Source organism: Scardinius erythrophthalmus (genome assembly GCF_964197995.2).
Source record: "Scardinius erythrophthalmus genome assembly, chromosome: 23".
Lineage (NCBI taxonomy): Eukaryota > Metazoa > Chordata > Actinopteri > Cypriniformes > Leuciscidae > Scardinius > Scardinius erythrophthalmus.
The window spans coordinates 21,761,525-21,785,037 of NC_138243.1; the positions used below are offsets into that span (position 1 = coordinate 21,761,525).

A 23,513-nucleotide genomic window follows, 5' to 3' on the forward strand; every position below is an offset into this window, starting at 1 on the left:
ACTTTTATAATTTTCTGTAACATCTAAGCCTTTTATGTCATATGTACAATCCAAAAATCTCTAGAACTTTGTAATATTCATATGTGCAATTTTCTTTATTTTTCTGCTTTTTGTTGTTAATTTTCTGCTTATTTCATACATGTCCAAGTTCCCTAGAGGTACAGGAAATAGCAAAAACAACAGTCCAAAAACATTTTAAATAGCTTTTATTATGAAAAACAGTTATCCAACATATCTTATTAATTTTAGGCTAGAATAGCTCAGAACATAAAGTTGTCAAGTCCATCTTCCATAAACTTCTTGTAGATGGCCATGAATTTAGCTACAAAGGCCTCCAGGTGGTAAATAGCTTTGTTGCCTAGCTGCAGTCTGTGCTCGTAGTACGCCGCCATCTGAACAACCTCGGCCTTCAGGTGTCCATCACAGTTACTCAGCAACTCCGTCACCAGGCCCTGGAATACCAATGCGAACAGTGTTGATGCTGTGATTGTACACTGTAATTTAACTTTGATTTCCCAGTATAAAACATTTTAATAAGCAGCTGTACCTTCATGATGACATTTGGTGGGATGCAGTGAGTTAGAAGTTCATACAAACGTGCCCGGACCTCCAAAAGTCTGCAAAATTAAAAGTTAAAAAGTAAAAATTAAAAGTAAAAATTAAAGATTTTAGCAAACATTTCAATTATACTGTTTAAAAAACAAACCAGGCTACATAAACCCAAGTTAATTATTAAAAGTTATCATGATGTAAAAAATAAATAAATAAATAAATAAATTCCACATTTACTAGAATCACCAAAGCAAAGTAGTGAATGATTTTTTTTAAAGAGATAGTTCACCCAAGAATGAAAATTCTGTCATCATTTACTCTCCCTCAAGTTGTTCCAAACCTGTATGATTTCCTTTCTTCTGCTGAACACAAAAGAAGATATTTTAAAGAAGTTTGGTAATTAAACAGTTGCTGGTCCCCATTGACATCCATAGTATTTTTTTTCCTACTATGGAAGTCACTGGGGTCCATCAGTCGTTTGGTTACCGACTTTCTTCAAAATATCTTCTTTTGTGTTCAGCAGAAGAGAGAAAGTCATACAGGTTTGGAACAACTTGAGGGAGAGTAAATGATGACAGCATTTTCATTTTTGGGTGAACTATCCCTTTAACCCTAAAAAGGACTTTGGCAAGTCATGCTCTAGAAGTTGATATTTATTAACATCTATCGCTTTTTAGGTCCTGTTATTAGCACTGGCAGACAGCTGGTGATTTTGTTTTTGCTTGTATTTATGCATGTTGTGACCTTTGAGGGCTCTGCTGGCTGACTATAGCATTAGCGGTCTCTCTGAGGTACACCTCCCAGTCTGTCACAGGGATGTCCTGGTCTGGAGAGAATGGATACCTGCAGGAAAGTAAATTTGGGAACAGAGAACATAAAATGGATATTTGGCTTGCACTTCAGGTGAGTTATGTTTATTCATTCGAAAGCTGGATGCAATCATTCATTTTTTATTTATCACTGGTAATAGAACAGTCTCTTTATTCTGGTTGAAGCGAAGGCTCTCACTGTTGAACTCTGCAGGCTTCACACATAAGCAGGGCTTTACGGAGGTTACGGCCAGATTTCTCAGCAATCTGTCTGGCCAGTTCAGGAGGAAGCAGCAGGCCCTCCTTCCTGCAAACGCCTGACAGAACACTGCACACCTGAGAAGATGAAGAAGGTTGGGTTGCTTTCAGATGTAAGAAATGCAGACAATATGCCAATTTACAAGAAATGTTTTCGATTTTAAAATGTAATTTATTTCTGTGATGGCAAAGCTGAATGTTTAGCATCATTACTCCAGTCTTCAGTGTCACATGATCCTTCAGAAATCATTCTAATATGCTGATTTGATGCTCAAGTAACATTTCTTATTATTATCAACGTTGAAAACAGTTGTGCTGCTTAATATTTTTGTGGAAACCTTGAAACAGTGTTCCAGGATTCTTTGAAGAATAGAAAGTTACAACAGCATTTATTTAGGAATTTCATCTTTTGTAACATTGTAAACATCTTTACGATCACTTTTGATCAACTTAAAAGTATTATTTTCTTTCAACCTCACCTCTTCCACACTTGGCAGGGGGACTCTCACAGCCAGACACCTGCTCCTGATGGGGGAGATCACTTTTGAGGTGGAGTTACAGCAAAGGATCAGTCGACAAGTGGACATGTACTTCTCCATCGTACGCCGCAAGGCATGCTGGGCATCTTTAGTGAGACGGTCCACCTCAGTCAGCAGCACCACTGTGAATAGATTCATTACTGCCACTACTGTTAGAAGTGCACGCGATCACTAATAAAAGGTTATCATATCCAAACACAGCTCTTAGCTATTCAGCTGATTCAGATTAATGATCTAACCCAATGAAAGAACAAAGCCGAACCTTTGAACTCCCTCTGAGCACTGGACTGAATCTGCTGAGACTGGGCGACAGTTTTTATCAGCTCCTGAATGACCACACGGTCACTGTTCCCCGCATCACTGAGGAAAACAGATCAGATATGAGGGAACTGCAAGTGAAGACTCCAGTCCAAACATACAGAGTAAATCTTTTTTATTACCTTGGATTCACCTCTAGATGATAGTTGCTGGCAATAGTGTTGATTTCAAGCTTCTTTTTAGATGGAGTCTACAAGAGACAAACAGTAGCAGTTAATACTGTAGTTAACTATATACTTAGTAGATGTTCAAAGTATCTGATGTTTTTAATACCGTGATGGACTGGTGTTCAATCCTGAGTTTCTCGACCCCGGGTCCGTACAACTCTCTGAGCAGACACATGATCCGTGTTTTCTTCCCAGCACCAGGCGGTCCATAAACCAACAAGTGTGGAAAATCACCACACTGGACCTGTAGAATTAAACCGCGAGAGACCATTATTTTATCTAATAAATATTAGGCACATTTAAGTTTATATCACCAGTATTGTTACTGCAACTGTAAAAAGAAAGCTACTATTCAGCCAGAGAGCGCAATGATATACATGTTGGTAAATTGAATTCACGTTTACGTTAGTTATTTGACGTGCCTTGAGTAAGTTACAGCAACAACATCAATTAGCATTATATAGTTTCTGCTTTTTTACCAGGTTTTTCAGATGGTTTGCTTGCTCCTTGTGGTAGTCGAGTTTAGCCAAGGACGTTGGTCTGTATTTATCCACCCATAAACTCATTTTTCTATCTGAATGATGAGAATATTGAATATGTTATTGTGAGAATTTGAGCCGCCTGCTCCCGCGAAACATAAACCCGCGCAGTGCGCTGTCAGAACGGCAACTACAGGGAGCGAGGAAGGACAAGTGCTTTCGCGTTTCGTAAAACTCGATACTTTGCCGGCGCTCTTTACAGTTTCGAACTAATGAATTCACAACACACATTCAAGAATTATATTACACATTTATTTTAAGATATCGGTTTGTTTTGACAATATTTCATGATAATGCCTAGCTTTATTATCGTCAGATGATGCACGTATTAAAGCTAATGATATGGTCGTGTCAAAATAAAAACACAATAAAATTACAATTTCATTGACTGGAAAATAGTGCAATGAAAGTGAATGGTGAGGTTGTCAATGATTCTGCCTAGCCTCTTTTGTTGTTGATGATGTTGTTGTTGTTTTCAACAGAAGTAGCCTAATATAGAACAATAACAATAATTTCAGGAAAATACAAAACTAAGCACATTATTCCACAGCCTGCAGTTAGGCTATATCATATAAATAGTCCTATACATATCCCCATATTTAATTTATTATAGCTATGTTGATTTAATATAGTTCTTTAAGGCAAGATGTTATAGTGAATAATGTAATAATGTTAACTATTACCATTTTTTCCCACAGTTTATTACTCATAGTATTAAGGCAGTTATGCAAATGCAACACTATCAAAATAAAAACGTACTGGTTTGCATTAAATTTCCAGAACAGAAATATGAACATAAAGCTATGTTCAAAATCTTGTTTCATTTTGTTGACATATTAGAGTTAAGGTAAAGGTTTTTATCACTCCATAAATCAGAAAATAATGTCAACCTCCAGAGGGAAAAAAAATCACCATATCTATTTTTCACCATGTGAACAACTCAAAATGTTATAGGCCTATATAGTAATCAGGTAAGAAGAGCAGTATTAATCTGCTTCATCTGCTTTCAGTAATAATATTTTCTAATTTGTTGAAGATATTTCATTCATATTTCATTCATTCATCAGTCTGTTGCACATAGTAGGTAGAATAATAATTCTAAATGTTTTCTATCAAGAACATAAGGAATTCAATTTTCAGGTTGTACCTCCATTCCCACTGTCCTCTATTGGTGGGTTGTACGGCCATTCAGTTCTGAGTTCAGATCTCCCTTTTAGGTTCATCTGTTCACATGCTTGTTTAGCTGACAAACTCTGAATGAATGAAAGGCTCTATCTGCCAAACATGCCGTCCTAAAAAAATGGACCTGAATGTAAACTACACTGCTCTAACAGCTTACTGTACATAGATGTTCTTAGCAGATGCTTTCTTACAGTTTCTGGCATTCAACCCATATAAAACAAGGTCTATCTTTTGTTTATTCCTCAAGTCTCACCTTCAGCATCTCACATTATTGAAGTCATATGCTGCATTTGCTGCCAAAACAGCTTAGTCTGATTATGTCCATATGTTGATCTCAAACATATAGGCCTACAATATTGTATGACATTTGGTAAAATCATAGCATTTACAAGTCTGTACAGGGAAACCAGAATCTCATCTATTTTGTACTCAGCTCTCAGTCTGTTCATGAGTAAATGAAGATGTGAGCAAGAATGACAAAGCGGAATTGTGGTGTTTGCTGTTAAATGATATTGCTCGTGTTGTGGTATGTCAGGAATGCTCTTTAAATCACAGAAATATTTATGTATTTCAACTGAGGAATTTCAGCTGTCTGTTTAAATGGTTTCTGCTGTCTTGACAATGTTTCACATCACATGCATGAATGGCCTTGTCACAATTTCACAAAGCATAAATATCATAGGGTCACTCTGGTTTAACGTAGTTAGCCTATGTTTTATCTTTTTCCATGTTTTCCTCTATTTTAACCTTGGTAAATTAATCCTCGGTTTCAAATTGTGCTTTTGTTAAACCCGGTTATTTGCAATTTGCATATTTATAAGGTCAATAGATTGGACCCATACAGATCTCCATAATCACTTGTCTGGGGAAGTGAAGAAAAGTATGTTTCAAATCACCTCAAACGCACAAAATAAATCAACTAGCCAACAATTTCTTCACGGAACGTGTTTACCGGTCCGTCACTGATATTTTCATTTTTCTCTGATATGCTAAAAGTAGACCGCGCTTGAAAATAACAGCGTGTATGAATACTTGATGAGGTAAGTTCCACGAAAGTTTCCGTTCCCCACCCATATATGATGAAAGATGTTGGGAAGCCTATGTGAGAGGCTGTGCTGTATCGTGAATAAGTTACGGTTACGGCTTTGCGTCGTGCCTGCAAGCAACCCCTTCAGCCGTGACTTATTTACGATACAGAACTAGCCTGGAGTCTACCTTATTGCTTTTATAAAACAGTTACCACACAATACAAATATTAAAGCCAAAAAAAATGTCCCTGATCGTGAAGCAACATGAGTTACATTATTACGCCGTTAGATGGCGGCAAATGCTGTCTTCAAGAGTGAGTCAGTTAGTAGCCTAGTGAAGACTTTATATTGAAAGTACTGAAATTTCAAGATGCAAACCTATGATGCAAACTGATAAATGCATTGAATAGCGCTGTCAGAGTCAGGGCACTTGAAATTCTCTTCACTGTTAAAAGGACAAGATATCGAAGATCGGATTTTTTATTACGAACACAGGACACTCTCTCACTCCATCTCTCATTGAAAATGGGCGTGCATGACATCGCTCAGATGGCAGGGAGTCGTCCTCAGTGATCATCACTGATGATGAAAAACGTCTTTTAAAAGAGTTTTCTCATTTTCAACAAAAATGCATTGGTTTACAAAGCCATGGCCAGCTAAAGAGAAGATGGCTGAGTGACACACAGAAGCACCCATCAACAAGTATGAAAACCTTTGTTATTCTTTATCAGTTACAGCTTCACAGAGGCAAAGAATGAGGAGACACCAGCCAGATCTGAAAATGTGGTTTTGTGGATTTTAATTTATTTTTTATTGTTTTTTTTTTTGTTTTTTTTTGGCTTTTCAATTCTAAAATTATGCCACTAGATGGCATAACAACTGTAGATAGATGGACATTTTTTTTATTTAGCTTGTGAAGGTTCTAAAACCTGGAGAAAGTTATAGGCCTACTACCATTCAAAAATATAAGCTTTTCTTTTGAACTTTTTATTCGTAAAAAAAAAAAAAAAATCCTGGAAAAAAAAATGTAGGCTAATATTGTTTCCACAAAAATATAAAGCAGCACAACTTTAACCATAATATATATAAAAAAAGATTCTTGAGCAACAAATCAGCATATTAGAATGATTTCTGAAGGATCATGTGACACTGAAGACACTAATGATGCTGAAAATTCAGCTTAGCCATCACAGAAATAAGATATATTCAAATAGAAAAGTTATTTTAAAGTTATTTTACATTTAATTTTAATAATCTTTCACAATATTACTTTATTAAAAATCTTACAGACCCCAAACATTTGAACAGTAGTGTAACATGTCCATTCTGGGTTACTAATGTGCATCTTTTTAAAATGTATTGTAGTTTGTGTTGGACAGATAAGGCTGTTCAGGAGACTGTAAGGCATTTAAAGTGTTTATCAGTTTGGTGAGTGTGATCAGATGCCAGGCAGTCCTGGTATTCACTTTTCCCAGCATGCATTGCATAAACATATTGTTATGACATCTGAGAACGCTTTTTGCATCACTGTCAGTCTGTTTCCCGTCAGTGCAGCTCAGAGACATTTTGAAGCCCCAAAAGGGATTTATTTATATCTATGGATTGTGAGTTTGTGGGACGAACATGCAGTGAGGCTGTATTATGCCTGAAATTCTTACAGATATGAGTAGAGCTTTACATTTGATTTGCCCCAAAGATTAATTCTTAAGGGTTAGAGGTTTGTTCAAATTCATTTTTTTTTAAATAATCAGCAGAATATATAAATGAGAGAAGGCAAATTGTCAATTTGTAAATGTAATAAATATACAATCCACACTGATATATATATTCATTAATGAATAATGCATAACATTCTTGGCTCATAAAATGCTGCATAAGCTGTATCTGCTCTCAGCGATGCCAAAGGTGTTGTTAAAAGTGGGTCAGTCTGTCATTCTTCCTTACTCGTTCTATTTTAACTTTCTTCAACCATGCAAACATGGTCACCGTCAGGGCCAGTGTTGCTCTGTGCGAATGTAATGCGGGTTGTCTCGTGACCAGGGTAAAATCAATTCTCTGCTGTCGATTAGAAAGTTGTGATGATGAGTGACTATTAGTTTTCACTGAAATGCTGTAAAATGTTTTAGAGATCTTAAAGCCCTATTTACATTCTTGAGAATCTTAAAATAGCCACTAATAGAGTGCTGCAGCTGTGACATCAAAACCCAGAAGACTAATTCACCAGTGGTTCCCTCGAGGTTTTCCTGTGGGTTTTCATAAAAGGGTTTTTCAATTTATGTAAATGTGGAAAACATAATTCGATGATATTTTGACGTTTTTTTCTACAACGTAAACTGGACTCACTCTCACCCCAAACGTTCTCTTATCTAGTAATTTATTAGAAACATACGTTTTATAAAAGAAACATAACAGCATCAAATTTCCAAGTATCGTCGAGTTATTAAGTTTAACACAGAACTTATTTTACCCAAATAATCTTCCAGGTTTTGACGTCACGGCTGCAGCACTCCATACATTTTTACAGTATTGTAATTCCTATCCAAAGAAATTCAGGGGTCGGTTTTGGGGGTATTTGGACATCTTTAAACTGTTAAAAACATGATTTTATGATGCCACATTCTCCCGTCACCCCACACGATTGATCTCTGAGGGGAGATCTCTGTCTGTCCTGGCATTGACGGTGACACCTGCCTGTAAGGAGTTATTGTGAGGAGAGAAAGAGAGGGCTTTGATGCAGTAGATGGCCACATTTAATGCTAGGAACACAGACCGGATTAATAGAATTAATAGCTTTGCGCTGTGGCACTAATATCTGTCCCAGGATGCTTAGTGGTAGCCAGTGGTTGTACTCGCATAAGGGCCTTTTTGAGCAACTTAACAAAAAAAGAAAGAAAATTCCTCCAATCTTTCCCCAGTAATGCTGACAATTAGAAAAACGAACCCTCATTTAGTGCCTGGCGACGAAGCCACTTCCTGTTGGTTTACAACCCCAGATCTCCAGATTCCCAAACACACAGCTCTAGTGTTTGTGTGGGAGAGGGGCTATTTTTACCCGCACGAGGCTGGGGGAGTGTTGAGAACGCATAGAGTGATGGAATGTCTTCAGCCATGAATTGCAGCAAGTCACACGGACTCACGCACTGACAGACAGACATGTTCACACAGAAGCACTCTCAGCAGGACAAGCATACACTGCAGTGCTTTCAGCATTCATTAAAAGTGCATGTTGCTGCAAAGCACGCTGAATCATAGAGGAGAACTAGGCCCACAATTCATTGGCTAGTGACTTAAAAATGACCCTTTTTGTTATATAAAAAAACACAATTATAAGAAATATCACAGTTACCTATTGAGGTGAGAAGATGCTTTCATATGAAGCTTCCAAGGAAATGATCAATTAGCCTATAATAATATAATATAATATAATATAATATAATATAATATAATATAATATAATATAATATAATATAATATAATATAATATAATATAATATAATATAATATAATATAATATAATATAATATACACTAACATGCATGAGAAATGTTTTGTGACATGTTGCATGGACATCCTTCCATATATTTAATAGCCTAAAACTAATGTGTTTTTGGACATTGTAAAATGGAAATTTTACATTACAAAATGGCTATGTTGTAGTACCATGGTATTATTTGAAGCATCTTTAAATAATTAAATACCATAAATATAGTATTTGAGTTTTATTGATATGTACATGAATATCATAGTCAAAGTACCATGGTGTTTCCTCTTGTTTTGGATCATTTATATGATATTTTGATGCCTGCTGGTGGCCATCAGTTCTGATGCCTAGTCATATGTTTTTGAAATGGTTGCAATGGAGAACATCCCAATACTTATTGCAAAAAAGCTAATACCTTATGCAATGAAACTTCTTTAAAGACGTTTATCTTCAGGTCGTCTGTAGAAACTTGTAAGTTTTACTGTTGTATTTGTTGTTTAATTAGCTGTGTGCAAATTTAAAGAACTATACATTAACTTATATTAGTTATGTTTTAAGATAGTATATACAGTTACACTATATATTCATCTCTTTACTTTATTCATTGAGTGATCCAATTCATCCAGGACTTCTGCTTTGCCCTGATATGTATCTCCATAACGTCAGAAACACCAGTACTAGTAAACTGATGTGAATTTAACACAAAATGGATAAATGATATAGTATTGGTATAAATTGTGTAGCTCTACATGATGCATAAATGGCTTCTATGGGGTGAAACTCCTAGTGTAAAGAACATATTAAACATAATTACTGACACCAGCTCAGCATACTGTACGAGACAATCAGCAGTCATGACAGCATAGTGGAATGTGTTGCCATTAGACAACACCCGCAATTAATTAAGGATAATTGTTTTGGAGTAAACCTGCGGTTACTTTTCCATGGTAAAATCCTCTATTTTGTTATTGGTTGACAGAATGTGCCACCTGGCCCCCAGTTGAAACCTTCTGAAATCACCTATAAGCCAATAGTGCACAATCACTGCGATTTTTGTGATAAAAACAAAAATGTCTTTCTGTAGTGCCATAGTAAATTTAGTGCAATTTGGGGTCAGTAAGATTAGGACGTATTAAAATTGATCAAAATTAGAGTAAAGACATTTATAATGTTAAGACTTCTATTTCAATAAATGCTATTCTTTTGAGCTTTCTTTTTATCAAATAATTCTGAAAAAAAAAACATTTTCACAAAAACATAAGGCAGCACAAATGTTTTCAACATTTCAAATAAGAAATGTTTTGTGAGGAACAAATAAGCATGTTAGAATAATTTCTGAAGGATCATGACTGGAGTAATTATGCTGAAAATTCAGCTTTCCTATCAAAGGAATAAATTACATTTTAAAATGTATTAGACTTGATTTTAAATTGAAATGATATTTCACAGTATTACTGTTTTTACTGTATTTGTTATCTAACAAATTCAGCCGTTCTTTGTGAGTCCAATCGATCTAGAACCGTGAGCCATTAAAGGCATGGTATGTGATTTGTTCTAGATTTTTTTTTTTTTTTTTTTTTTTATACTGGTTGAAAGTGTCTTCACATCCTGATAGCAATCACAAAGTTAAGTGGTCTAAATGTATTTATATGTACATATATTGTCTATGGAAGGCGTAGGACCATAAAATGTTCATCCAATCATTCAGCCAATCATTGCATGCCCTATACTTGCCTGTCAGCATATGCATTTTCATCAAAAACAGCTGCCATAGTTCCTCCTGAACCAAAATAATGAACTTATGCTGCGTTCACGCCATAACTACTGTAATATGGAAGAGATGGAAACCTGTGACATTATATTAGGAGTAGTTTGTGATTAGAATTTTTGCATTTCAATGGCAACACTATCAACGCCAAAATGAATCTGCAGCAGTCATGTGGTACAGGTTAGTGCTCTTACTGTATGTGCATTATTTTTGTAATGTTATGTGTTTTGAGTCGAGAGGTAGTTTAACGGCGTCTCTCGTGATGCTCTGCTGACTCTGTGTGCGTTCATGTGTTTTGAGGGAGGCGTGGCTTTGGAGACGCTCTGAAGGGGAGGGTGGGATCTTATGCTTACAAAGCTAGCTCGCTATTGCTAGCCGCTCTGAAAATTGCCTACCTTTAAGTAAATTCCTATATAACTGGTAAAAGCCACTGACTGACTCCACTCTACCGCAGTATTACCTCCAGCGAGAGGTCTTTGGGGTTACTGAAGTGGTGCCCTCACAGACCCAGCACAGTGTTAAGATGTGCAGACTGTGTCCGATTCAAGCCGGACATTCCTCCAGAGTCAAGCGGGAACTTTGGAGACAAACAGCCATTGTGTGATGGGTGAGGGTCTTTGAGAGAACGAACAAGGGGGACTCAAGAGCTACTGAGAGGGAAGAGCATGTTTTTAACACCCCAGTTCAATCCAACACACACACACACCCTACCGAAATAGCTGCTTTACATGCTTGTGTCCATTGACTTTAGTCTGTTGTGGGTCTTGGAGACAAAAGTGGTATTCTTGATGAGGATGTAACTACGGCCCCTCCGTTTGGAGCAACATGACATATTTGTTCCATAAAACTGTTGTACAGCATACTATCTCTGAGAAACAAATTTCAATGGAGAGGATGTGAGGTCATATGGCTGTCACCCTGCCAAGATTATTTCCACTATATGCATAAGCTGGCACAGGGGGATCTTCAGTCTGTTGATGTGTATGCTTGAATCAGTGACTCTTATTGGGGAATGGGGAGTTTTGGAGTTTCAGTCTTTGTTTGCTGCGATGGCAGTGCAGAATCATCTCTCACGCTGAGGTCCAGACTGGACAGAATACCTGTTGTTTCGTTTCTTCTTGAGTGAAGGGAGTGGTGGTTATCTGACAAAGGTAGATGGGATACTTTACTCCAGGCCTCATTGTCACATGATCCTTTTAATATGCTGATTTGGTGCTCAAGAAACATTTGTTAGTATGATCAATGTTTAAAACCGATGTGCTTTTTAATGCTTTTGTGGAAACTGTGATACATTTTGATCAATATAATGCATCCTTGCTGAATAAAAGTATAAATTTCTTAAAAAAAAAAAAAGTTATAATATAATATAATGTGACGTGTATATGTACATAACGTTATAAACTTCTTGTGTAAATGTATTTGAGGAATTTTCCTGGGGAAAGACTTTTTTTTTTGCAGTTGCTCTTTATTCTAAGAGTGCCTTTACTGTCATGTTCAATTGCATGAGAATACTTAAGTCTGTTTCAACAAAGGGCTCCTTGTAGTGATTCAATGTTTTGAAGGCCTTAAGTGATTTTAGCTCTCTTAAGACAAAAAAAAGTCCTAGACGTTTCTTCTTAGGGTCTTGATGAATGAAATCAAGTGTGTGCTGACTCTGATGGAATGAGGTGTATTTACAGAGCAAGCAGTCAGGCTGAAGCTCAAACGCATTAGTTTGATCAATCCAGCAGAGAGAGCCCACACTCCTTTCTGACACAGATAAAATCTCCCAATCTTATCAACAAACACTGGCATTTTGTTGTAGTTTGATTTGCGATACATGACGACGCAAATGCAACCTTGAGTCTTCAAGGCTATTGAGAAAAACAGCCCTCACCACATTCGATCATTTTACATGTCCTTGAAAGACTCTTTCCCATGTTAGTCCCTTTGTTTGACTTTCATTAGGTGGTGCTAGATAAGATTTATATTGTGTGCGTGTGTGTGTGTGTGTGTGTGAACAGCAAATGTAAGGTGGAGTAAGTGTGCATATCCTCCATGTTTGCCTCCACATTAGAGAAAATGTAAGTCCCTCAGATGGATTAATTTACTGCAGTGTGCCGGAGGTCTCTTTGCGTTTACTTCCATATAAAAAGAGCAGTTTGTTATGTCACAGAGAATATATTTTTAAATCTAATTTGCGTGACACTCACTCAATGCTTTCTGGCATTTCTTTGCTGGAAGGATTAGTGGGTTGTACCCACCATGGGAGGTTCTAAACATATCTTATTTTGTTATATATATATATATATATATATATATATATATATATATATATATATATATATATATATATATATATATATATATATATATATATATATATATATATATATATCAAGCCATACAATTTATTAGATACACAGTTACATTTTTTTGTGTGAAATTACAGTATATTCCAGGTTAATAATTGGATTACTTTCACAGTAATTCCACAGTTGGACTTCTCTTGTAGATTTTACAAGAAATTCCAAGAGTGCAGTTAGATACAATATCATGTATTTCTATGTACTATTTACATTTACATTTTCATTTATTCATTTAGCAGACGCTTTTGTCCAAAGCGACTTACAAATTGGGACTAAATTAAGCGAGTCATCGTGAAGAGGCAAAAACAACGCAAGAAGTGCTCAAAATACGAAGGTCAGGCACAGAGTAGTATAAGCCCAATAAGTGAGAATTTGCAGGAAAAGGAAAAGGATTTTTTTTTTTTTTTTATGAGGTTAAGTGCTCACGGAAGAGATGGGTTTTCAGTTCTTTTTTGAATGTTGTCAAGGATTCTGCATTCCGGATGCGGGTGGGGAGATCATTCCACCAGCATGGAACCGTGAATGAGAATGTTCTGGAAAGCGATTTTTTGGCTCTCTGTGATGGAACCACGAGACGTCGCTCGTTGGCCGATCGTAGGCTTCTGGTAGGGATGTAGACTCGTAGGAGTGAGTGAAAGTAGGAGGGAGCTGAGCCTGTGATAGATCTGTAAGCAAGCATCAATGCCTTGAACTTAATGCGAGCAGAGAGAGGTAGCCAGTGCAGTGAGATGAACAAAGGAGTGACGTGGGCCCTCTTGGGCTCGTTGAAGACAAGACGAGCTGCAGCATTCTGAATCATTTGTAGAGATTTAGTTGCACATGATGGAAGTCCGGCCAGAAGAGCATTGCAGTAGTCAAGCCTAGTAATGACCAGGGCCTGGAGGAGAAGTTGTGTTGCATGCTCAGTTAGGAAAGGCCTGATCTTCCTGATGTTGTGCAGTGCAAACCTGCATGATCGAGCTGTCTTTGAAATGTGATCTGTGAAGGTCAGCTGGTCATCAACTGTTACTCCAAGATTTCTGACCGACCTTGATGGGGTGATTGATGATGAGTCTAGCTGGATAGTGAAGCTGTGCTGTAGAGACGGATGGGCAGGGAGGACGAGAAGCTCAGTCTTTGCCAGGTTGAGCTGCAGGTGATGATCCTTCATCCATGTCGAGATGTCCGCCAGACAGCTTGAGATCCGTGCAGCTACTGTGGGATCATCTGGTTGAAATGAGAGCTGTGTGTCATCAGCATAGCAATGGTAAGAGAAACCATGTGCCTGTATGATGTGTCCCAGTGATGTGGTGTAGATGGAGAAGAGCAAGGGTCCAAGAACTGAACCCTGGGGAACCCCTGTAGTCAGTTGATGTGCTCTGGATACCTTGCCTCTCCATGCGACCCTGAAGGATCTACCTGTGAGATAGGACTCAAACCAGTGGAGGGAAGTTCCTGTGATGCCCAGTGCTGAGAGGCTGGTCATAAGGATCTGATGATTCACAGTGTCAAAGGCAGCAGACAGATCCAGGAGAATGAGAACTGAGGATTTGGAAGTGTGACCGACAGTAATGCAGTCTCAGTTGAATGCCCTTTCTTGAAGCCAGATTGGTTGACGTCCAGCTGGTTGTTCAGAGATAAGAATGAAGTTGCTTGGTTGAAAACAGCACGTTCAAGTGTTTTTGCAATGAATGGTATAGATAGGTCTGTAATTCTCTACAAGTGATGTGTTTAGTGTTGTTTTTTTAAGCAGTGGGGTTGCCCGAGCCTGCTTGAATGCGGTAGGGAAAGTGCCAGTATGGAGGGATGAGTTGATGATGTGTGTGAGTGCTGGAAGAAGTGTGGGAGAGATGGCTTGTAAAAGGTGTGAGGGGATGGGGTCTAGAGGGCAGGTGGTAGGATGACTAAGTTTAATAAGTTTAATAAGTTTAGATACTTCTTCCTTGGTTAGCGGAGAGAAGGAGGAGAGAAAGTTGTTGGCTGTGGGAGAGGTTGGTCTAGGGTTCCTGTGTGTGTGGAGCTGAGAACTGACTGCTGATAGTTGTTATTTTGTTGGTGAAGAAGTTAGCAAAATCGTCAGCAGTTAAAGAGGAGGTGGGTGGTGGTGGTGGAGGTGGACAGAGGATAGAGTTGAATGTCTTGAAGAGTGATCGTGCGTTAGAGGAGCTGTTGATCTTGCTGTGGAAGTAGGAAGATTTTGCAGCTTGGACATCAACAGAAAATGAAGAGAGGAGAGATTGATACATACTCAGGTCAGATGTGTCTTTTGATTTGCGCCATTTCCTCTCCGCTGCCCTGAGTTCGGTCCGATGTTCACGAAGAACCTCAGATAACCAGGGGTTGGAGGGAGTGGCGCGTGCAGGCCTGGAGGAGAGAGGGCAGATATTGTCTAGAGAAGAGGTTAGAGTGGAGAATAAGGTATCCGTTGCGGTATTCACATCCAGAGATGAGAATTGTGAGGGTGAGGGAAGAGAAGAAGACACGGCAGAGGAAAGATGGGCGGGAGAAAGATGGGCGGGGTACTATGAAGGTACCCAGCATGCAGTGTGGCATGAGTAGATTATGAGTTTCTTGAATCTTGTTGGTTGCTGCTGAACTTATTTTTGCTTCACTTTTAGCAGTTTGTTTATTTTGTAATGTTCAGAATTTATATTTTTTTATTATAATTATTTGTTGACTGTGATATGTAGAGTATTGATGTCTGTGCATCATTAAGTGATGGAAGATAAAAAAATCTTGTTGCAAGATGGTCACACATAAGATGATGTCAAAGATAAATCTCAGCAGCTGCTTTACTATTGTGGATTATCCATCAACAAACAATTATGAATTTGAAAGAAGAAATAAAATAATAATAAATCTTTATGCTGAAATAATGCTAATAATAGTATAGTTTGACTAACTTAAAATAAGCCAATTAGCTTATTTTATATTCTAACTTGTTTTTATTTGTCACACTTCTGACTTGGCTAGATCAGAAATTTAAATATGAATATTCAAGGTCCAATTCCCCAAGCAAATTGAACACTATCACCATTATGGTGACTTTAAAACAATTACAGAACTAAACAATGTAATTTCGTACTTTATTCTAAAATAATACTCTTTAATCCTGTAAATTCCTGGCTTTTTTTTTTACAGTGTACAATGAAAATTGTATTAATCTTCACTGTATTCACTTGTTTTACCTCCATTTTGTTCCTGTTAAAGTTTTTTCTTCCCATCTAATATCAGTGATCTAATTACAAATTAGGAACATTTTGTTCATGTTTATATGTATGAATGGAGAGATGGTTTCAGAATTAATGTTTAATGATGTTTTAGAGTGGTGTATAGTCATATCAGCATCCTAACTCCGTTACTTGTCTGTCTTCTGGTTTTTCTTTCCAAAAGAAACTAAATGGATCCAAAAAATAAAAAAAAAACAGAATCAGGCAACATCATCATATATCCAGATATAATGATACCCGTATTATTACTTTTAGAGCCTTTACTTTTATTTACATTAGCATAAGAACTGTATCTCATGTACCTTGTTTAACTTGATAAAGTATGTTCCTTTTTAACTCTCTGTTCATTAATTCACTCTCTAAATTAACTAATTTTAGAAAGAGCCAGAGATCATACAGCCTGACTTCACCCCTTGTGATCCAGTGTGACATTTCTTAACCTTGTGACTCTAGTCCCGGGTTGAGTTGGACCAGTCTCCTGTGTAGTGTGAGAGCTCACAGAAGGGAAATAAGGTGACGTGCTAATTCTAATGATTACGTTTACACCAAATGCAACTTGAGGCAAATTTCTCTCATTTCATTTAATCGCTTCATGGCCGGCCCTCAGAATCAGGTGGAATCAGGTCTGTGATGAGGATTCAGATGTTGAGATTGTGTGATGTCGATGTTGTCAAACACATCTGGGGATTAAGGGCGGATTAAGTACATTACAGAAAACAATGACCAATGTGATTGTCCTCAGAATGCTACATCCCTCTCGGTCTTTTAAAACCCCATCTGCGGAGTGAGGATAGAAAACCTCTTTCTACCTCCATTTTAATGATTTCTTTATCCTGTCAGATTGAATAAAGTCAGTACGAGAGTGTGAAAAACAGTTTTCTTTTCTTAAGGGGGGTTATTATTTGAAATATCTTGCAAATGAAGATAGAAATAACTCAGTACACAAAGCAAAGGATTAGGGTTACAAATGGTGAAACCAAACCCATGCATGCATGCCTCATTTACAGAGCCATTTGAGTAATATCTGTTATTTCCAGGCTCTGTGAGGGGTGGTGTGTGAAATTCAGGCTAGCGGTAAATCTGCAGCGGGGGACATCCATTGCCTGGAACTCAATTTTGAGTCAGGCAGAGGTTGCAAAAATGGCCCCACTTTCCCTTAATACCACTTACTCTTATCGTCACTCTCAACAAACAGTAAACATGTCTGAGGTCACAAAACCGTGAGACATAATGCTCTTGAAATCTAGTCAGATGTTTTATTTGTTATAACAGTTGGATCTCTTTAACATCTCAGTTATTTCTCCTAGAAAGCAATCAGATTAAATAGAGAGCAAATTGAAATGTTCCAGTAAACCTTCATGATTTAAAACAAGCACTTGACTGTGTTGTTTGTGTACTTCACATTTGAAAGTGAGTGTTTGTATCAGAAAGCAGATATTGCAGCATAATGCAATGTTTGTCTTTGTGCGAATGTGCATGTGTCTTCGTATCATTTTGTTTTGTTTAATGCATGTTGGAGTATAAGGTCGTGGGATCATACCAGGTTTCTTGGACTGAGTTTATTTTTCCTCGGCTACCGCTGATAAAATGCAGCTGTCCAAATGTGTCTCTGAGTGGTGAGCGAGCCGTAGAGGGTCGAACGCATCCAGCCTAGCGTCCAGCCATCTGCAGGCGAAAACAGATAACTAGTCTGTCCTCCCCCAACCTCTGGGTCGAGAAAATAGACCAGGTCACGGTGCACTTCTAGACGAGCACGCTTGCACAGCTACATTGTTCCTTCTCGGTTATGTAAACATAAAGGAAATTAGATAATTTTGTTACAGAGAAACCTGTAAATTAACCAGGCTTTTGATGTGGTGCTCTGTCCTTAGTTCCCTTTTCCTGGGATGAAGCTTTCTTAGGCCAAAGAAATGCCTACAGCAAGAACACAGACAAAAATGCTTGTCATTGTAAGCGTGTGGTCAAGTTGAACATACTTAAGCGATAGTTCACCCAAAAATGAAAATTGGTTCTAAACCTGTTTGACTTTTCTTCTTCTGTGGAACACAAAAAAAGTTTTTTAAAGAATGTCTCAGTGTTTTTTTAATTGTCCATGCAGTAACAGTCAGTGGGATCCACAAAACAATTGATTTAGTCCAATGTTGTTTTGGACCCCATTGACTTTTAATGTATGGATAAAAACATTCTTCAAAATATCTTTCTTTATGCTCTGCAGAAGAAAGTAAGTCATACAGGTTTGGAACGACATAAGGGCTTTATAAATGTCAATAGTTTAAAGGGGATGTCTAATGCTATTTCATGCATTCTGACTTATTTACACTGTTAAAGAGTTGGACTCTCATGCTAAACATGGCCAAAGTTTAGAAAAAATGAGTTGGAAGTATGACGGATTATTTCTGTGCCAAATACACTCCTTCAGAAGTCTTCTAAGTTTTGGAAAGTTTTTCTTCGAGTATGGCCCTGTATCATGTCATAAAGGGCGGAATTTCAAAGAAGTGTGTTTTTGGTTGTATGGGAAAGATAACCTTGTTCAGCTTCCCAAAGAAGCGTTAGGGGAACAGTGGATGCAGTTAGTTTTTCCGGGGCAGCAAAAGTTGTAGAAGTGTGTTTGTTTGTTCCCGGCATTTCGGTGACAAATGTTTTACAAACAAGGCCCAGTTCGACGCTGGATTTGCAGATTGTTTGAAACTGAAAGATGGAGCGATCCCAGCGATAAAATATCCCGGTCATGAGTTGGAATTGCAAGCAAAGTCGGTACGTATAAGTGCATATAATGTAAACAACACGAACGTATAGTGAATTAAAAAAAAGTTATCCAGAGATAATGCGATGATGTATTGTGCGTGACTCTTTAGCTCCGCCCACAGCACGCCTCGAGGAACTCGGCTGTTTTTGGAAAAAATCGGTACAGCGTATATGTTTTTTATAAATCTGCTAAAACCAGTTCATGCTATTACCCTCTATAGCATACCTTGTGACAGTAGTAAGAATGCATTCACATACTTGTGTTTAGGGCCTAAAGATGGTATACAAGTAGGAAATAACCTCTGCCTTTGGTGTCAGAGGACTGTGATTCTGTCTGAGCTATTGTATTCTCCTCTTTGGTCTTGCTCAAATGAACTTGTGGTCTGTGAGGGAGTGGATCTAGAAAAATGTGGTCTTCCCCTATTCCTTTGAAAAGAACATTTGTTCAGTTCGAACTGTACAGTGTCAACTAACACTTTCATGTATTGTTGAAGTTATTCTTGGTCAGACATCGAGGGCCAGCATTTCCTCTGGGTCCTTTCTTTATTTAGAATATCACATGCAAGCTCGATATGTAGGTCGTATCAGAAAACTATTATTCCTTTAGCTAGTCGAGTGGCCTTCATTCTCTCCCAACTAGATCAGTTCATAGACACCCCTGAGACTAGCTAAGAATGAGGGTCAGAAACAACCCAAAAATAAACGCCCGCTTCACTAAAAGTGTCAATATTTTTAGAGCTAGAGGTTAAACCCTTGATTAAAGAAAGAATGGGAGCCTATTAAATATGATGGGATTTTTTTTTTTTTACTGCATTAAGAAAAATATTTAGCAATAATGTATTTTCAGCAATCTACTTACTTTGATGTTAGTACTTAATGCTGGTACTGAATTGTGTTTACATGGTACTCCGAGGTGTGTTGGTATATTTATACTTTCAAGACAATAATTGACCCTTTCTCGCTTGCTGGACTGAGGTTAGCCGGTCTATTCACTTTGTACAGACATACTGTAGCTCTGAAATCAAAGACTAAAATAGAGCGTCCATTGATTGCTGAGTAGGATCTCTGTCTACTGGCTCTCTTGTGTAATTGGAGCCTTCAATCAATAAAAAAGCATGAAATCAGCACTCGCTGGATTTCGGAATTGAAACAACCTCATCAGCTCTCAGGACAAGTATTCCTCCTAAACCATCCCCACACTGTGAAAAAAACCTCAACTTAAATCAACTGGATAGATGCAGATTGTAGAGGCTCACAGTCACACATCCAGTTTAGAGTTTCTGTGATACCTTTTCTGCTTCTTCTAAAGACATGTTCTAAAGCCAGTGTAAAGCCGACTATCATTGTTGGAATGTTGATGTTAGTTGATGATGCTCATGAGTTTTTAAAGAACCGTTTCTCACGCGATAAAGAGACATTTTATTGCCATCTGTCTGAAATTGAATGCATTGCTGATGGCCTTTTGAACTTTGATGGTACTTTTTGAAGCTGTTATTGTTGCCGCATTCATGTTTTCAGTTAACCTCTGGAGGTCAAATGTCAAAGTTGAAGTTTATCTGTGGTCACTTTCTGCATATCGTCAGTAATTAGCATTTTGTTGTTTTTTTTCTCCCTAGGACAGGGTGATGATGAATTCAAACTCACCAGGTAGGCAGACCTTTATTCCCATTACCGATTCCATTCCTGTTCCTATTGTAATTCTTATTCATACAGATTCCAGTTTTGTTTAGATTCTACTTCCCTTTCCTTTTGAATGTTCCTGCTTCAGTTTCACGGACTCTTCTGATTGACATTCCCAAATGTGTTTTTTTCATTCACATTCTGTTTCCATTAAGTTTTTGTTTATTTCCGTTCCGATTCTTTTAATTGTTTCTGTTCCTATTTCCATTTCCATTTATCTTTTTCCCTTCCGTTTGTTTCACATTTGTTTCTGTTTTAATTCCTGTTCTTGTTTCCGTTTCTAGTTCCATTTCCTTTCCTGTTTCCACTAAAGCTTTTTTCTTGTTTCCATTCCAATTTCTGTTCCCGATTCCAGTCCTATTGACATTCCCGTTTCTATTATCAATTTCCTATTTTCATTCCCACACACTTAGAAGTCATAGAATGTCTCTTCACAGGCATCTATTTCAATGCATGACAGTAAAATAGGATTTCTGGGAATGACTTCTCAGGTCTTTCCAGTATGTCAAAGCTTAGCTTTCCAAAAATAATGACAGGCTGTTTTCACTTTATGCCACACACGCTGGTAAAAAAAAAAAAAAAAAAAACACTTTCACAAAAGAATCAACCACACCACAGAAACCACACAGAGAGGCCTTAAATGAACAGCTGATAATGAGAAGAAATGAGAGAAAAGAACATGTTTTAGATGGCTGTTTCTCCCTGGCTTTATCTCTCTAATTAAGTCTAATTTCCATGAGTTTGTGGTTGCAGAAGGTTTTGTGATGTCCTGCTTAGCGTTGTGAAATAGTTTTTGTTTCATGCTTCTGTGGCCTCTGGAAACATGAGCAAGAAAGTCTGGAGAAGGAAATGATAGTTCATGATGTTCAGTTTTTAAATGTATGTGTTTTTATTTAAAATATTTGAGGCTTTGTTACAGATTATTTTTAAAGGTGGTTTGATAACTACGTAGAGACATGTAACATTAGAAAACAGCGTGCGGTTTCCATGTCAGCAAAATGATTGTAAAGCCAATTGCCAATGTTTTTGTCTATTGTACAGAGACAATCTTTGCTGGAGGATTTGAAAATGTTGTGATTGACAGTGTCAGGCGTCAGACTGCACAGACATTGGCTCGAGTGAGTAAATGTCGGACCAGCTTCAAGTTGTGTGTTTATAAAGGACTCAGGTTTACCTTGGACTCCCAGTGAAACAGGACCATTATCAGGAGTCATGTCACGTTACTGTTATTGAGCAGCCTTGGGGAAGTGTGTGGATGTGTGTAATGGGCCCCTGGAGGGCCTCTTGAGGTCAAAGGTCATGCCACTCTAGGCCTTGAAATGGCCTCTCACATAACCTCACTGGCGACGAGCACTGCGTGTGTTTGGAAAGTGTGTTGAAAGTGCTTAATATATTTGACCGTCAGTACCCAGCAAGCAATTTTGCGTTTAAAAGTCTAATAGTCCAAACACAGCCCTAACGTCTAGGCTAAAACAAGGCAAAATTTGGGCTGTCAGTGAAAATTTTATAGACGTCTAACCATAGCCCAAGAATAGACTAGTCATCAATTAGATAACGTCAAAGAAATGAAACCAGACACCTTGTAATCACTGTTGACTTTGCTTACATGATGGAATATCATACATCTCGCAAGTTATTTTGGCAAAAACGACATGCAACCAAATTCAAGGTTATTTTGGCTATAGAAGTGAGTTACTCATAGCCGGACTACATCGGGTCTAGACGGTGAAATGATGGATATTGCTTGTTGGGGTAAGCGGCTAGATGTGTGTTTGTTAGGAATCTGGTAGGAATGTGTATATCTATAGGTCATATCATTGATTTGTTTGTGTTTGTTGTGCGATGGATGATGTTTTAGCTAACACTCTTACTCTTAACTTTGACAGCTGATAAGCTACTGTTTGTTTGTACCTGGCTGCTAGCATACTGGAGCCTTGACAAAAAAAAATTCTAAGGAAGCACTGCAATTAAACTTTTAAACTTTAATTAAAAATTCTCATTAGTATTGTAAGAAAACACTAATTTTACCTGGTCAAAAAAAGCTCTGTTTTCAGCACGCCGTTTAAGTGCATGTGTCTTTAAATGATAATGAGCTTTGCTCACCCCGCCCCTCTGTTCTGTGCGTACACAATAACATAATTATATAACACAATAACCATAACGCGTTGTTCATTATAAACGTGGGATTATGAATTATATTGAGAACGTCGTACATAGAAAACATGCCGTAATGTACCCTGAGTGAAAACAGCCGCATTCACTGTGAAGTGTGCAGCAAGCGATTTGCAAAGATTAATAAATATTAATATAAAGGTTAATAAAACGTTACGCTCACTTCTTTTTCTGGAGGTGCAGCAGGAACACGAATAGTTGGTACCGATCCTTTTTTCAGGAGCAGCTTCTTAGCAAAACCAGCTTTATATTGACCTCGTTTGTAAAGCAGTCTGGTGTGTGAAATGATTCGCGCAAACATGAAAGAATTGACGTTGATCCTGGGGAATATTCCCTTCGAAAACAAAACTCAGCCACTGCGTCTTCAGCGGTTCGGATTTAGGAACATCAAAATGACTGCTGTGTTCCTTATTACACCCAAGAACAGAACACCACAATCGCTTAGACGCCATTCTGCTCATACACAGTGCTCCAGCGTATCAACAATGACCGCGCCGGTCCGCGCAGACTATGATTGACAGCTCGCTCATGAGCGAGGGCGGGTCTGTGTTGAAACGCTGCTGTCAATCAACAATCGTGGGAGGGGCGTCGATTTTGTGACGTCACAAAATCGAACGGCTTGATTTGAGTTGGGGGAAAACATATAAGAAGATTAAAAAAAAAACACTGGATGGATTTTTATCATTTTATGATGGTTGTGTACAGGCACTGCCAACAC

The 23,513-nt window shown here is 37.9% G+C and overlaps 1 protein-coding gene across 1 annotated transcript; it reads right to left on the reverse strand.

The window, feature by feature from the left end:
- Positions 1-72: 72 nt before the first annotated feature.
- Positions 73-3,367, reverse strand: rfc3 (replication factor C (activator 1) 3). Its single transcript, XM_081355281.1, has 9 exons — positions 3,123-3,367; positions 2,750-2,887; positions 2,599-2,666; positions 2,421-2,518; positions 2,099-2,280; positions 1,561-1,697; positions 1,297-1,395; positions 548-617; positions 73-452 (listed from the first exon to the last, which is right to left on the reverse strand). The coding sequence occupies exons 1-9, from the start codon at positions 3,207-3,209 to the stop codon at positions 261-263; spliced, it is 1,071 nt and encodes a 356-aa protein (XP_081211407.1). The 5' UTR covers positions 3,210-3,367; the 3' UTR covers positions 73-260.
- Positions 3,368-23,513: the final 20,146 nt, after the last annotated feature.

What these genes read in the sequence shown, in the direction of transcription:
- rfc3 (XM_081355281.1), bottom strand. Translation starts at nt 3,209, where the DNA reads ATGAGTTTATGGGTGGATAAATACAGACCAACGTCCTTGGCTAAACTC. An exon ending in CATCTAGAGGTGAATCCAAG is followed by an intron (nt 2,519 to 2,598) that starts GTAATAAAAAAG and finishes TGTTTTCCTCAG; the next exon opens with TGATGCGGGGAACAGTGACC. An exon ending in CCCTGCCAAGTGTGGAAGAG is followed by an intron (nt 1,698 to 2,098) that starts GTGAGGTTGAAA and finishes TCATCTTCTCAG; the next exon opens with GTGTGCAGTGTTCTGTCAGG.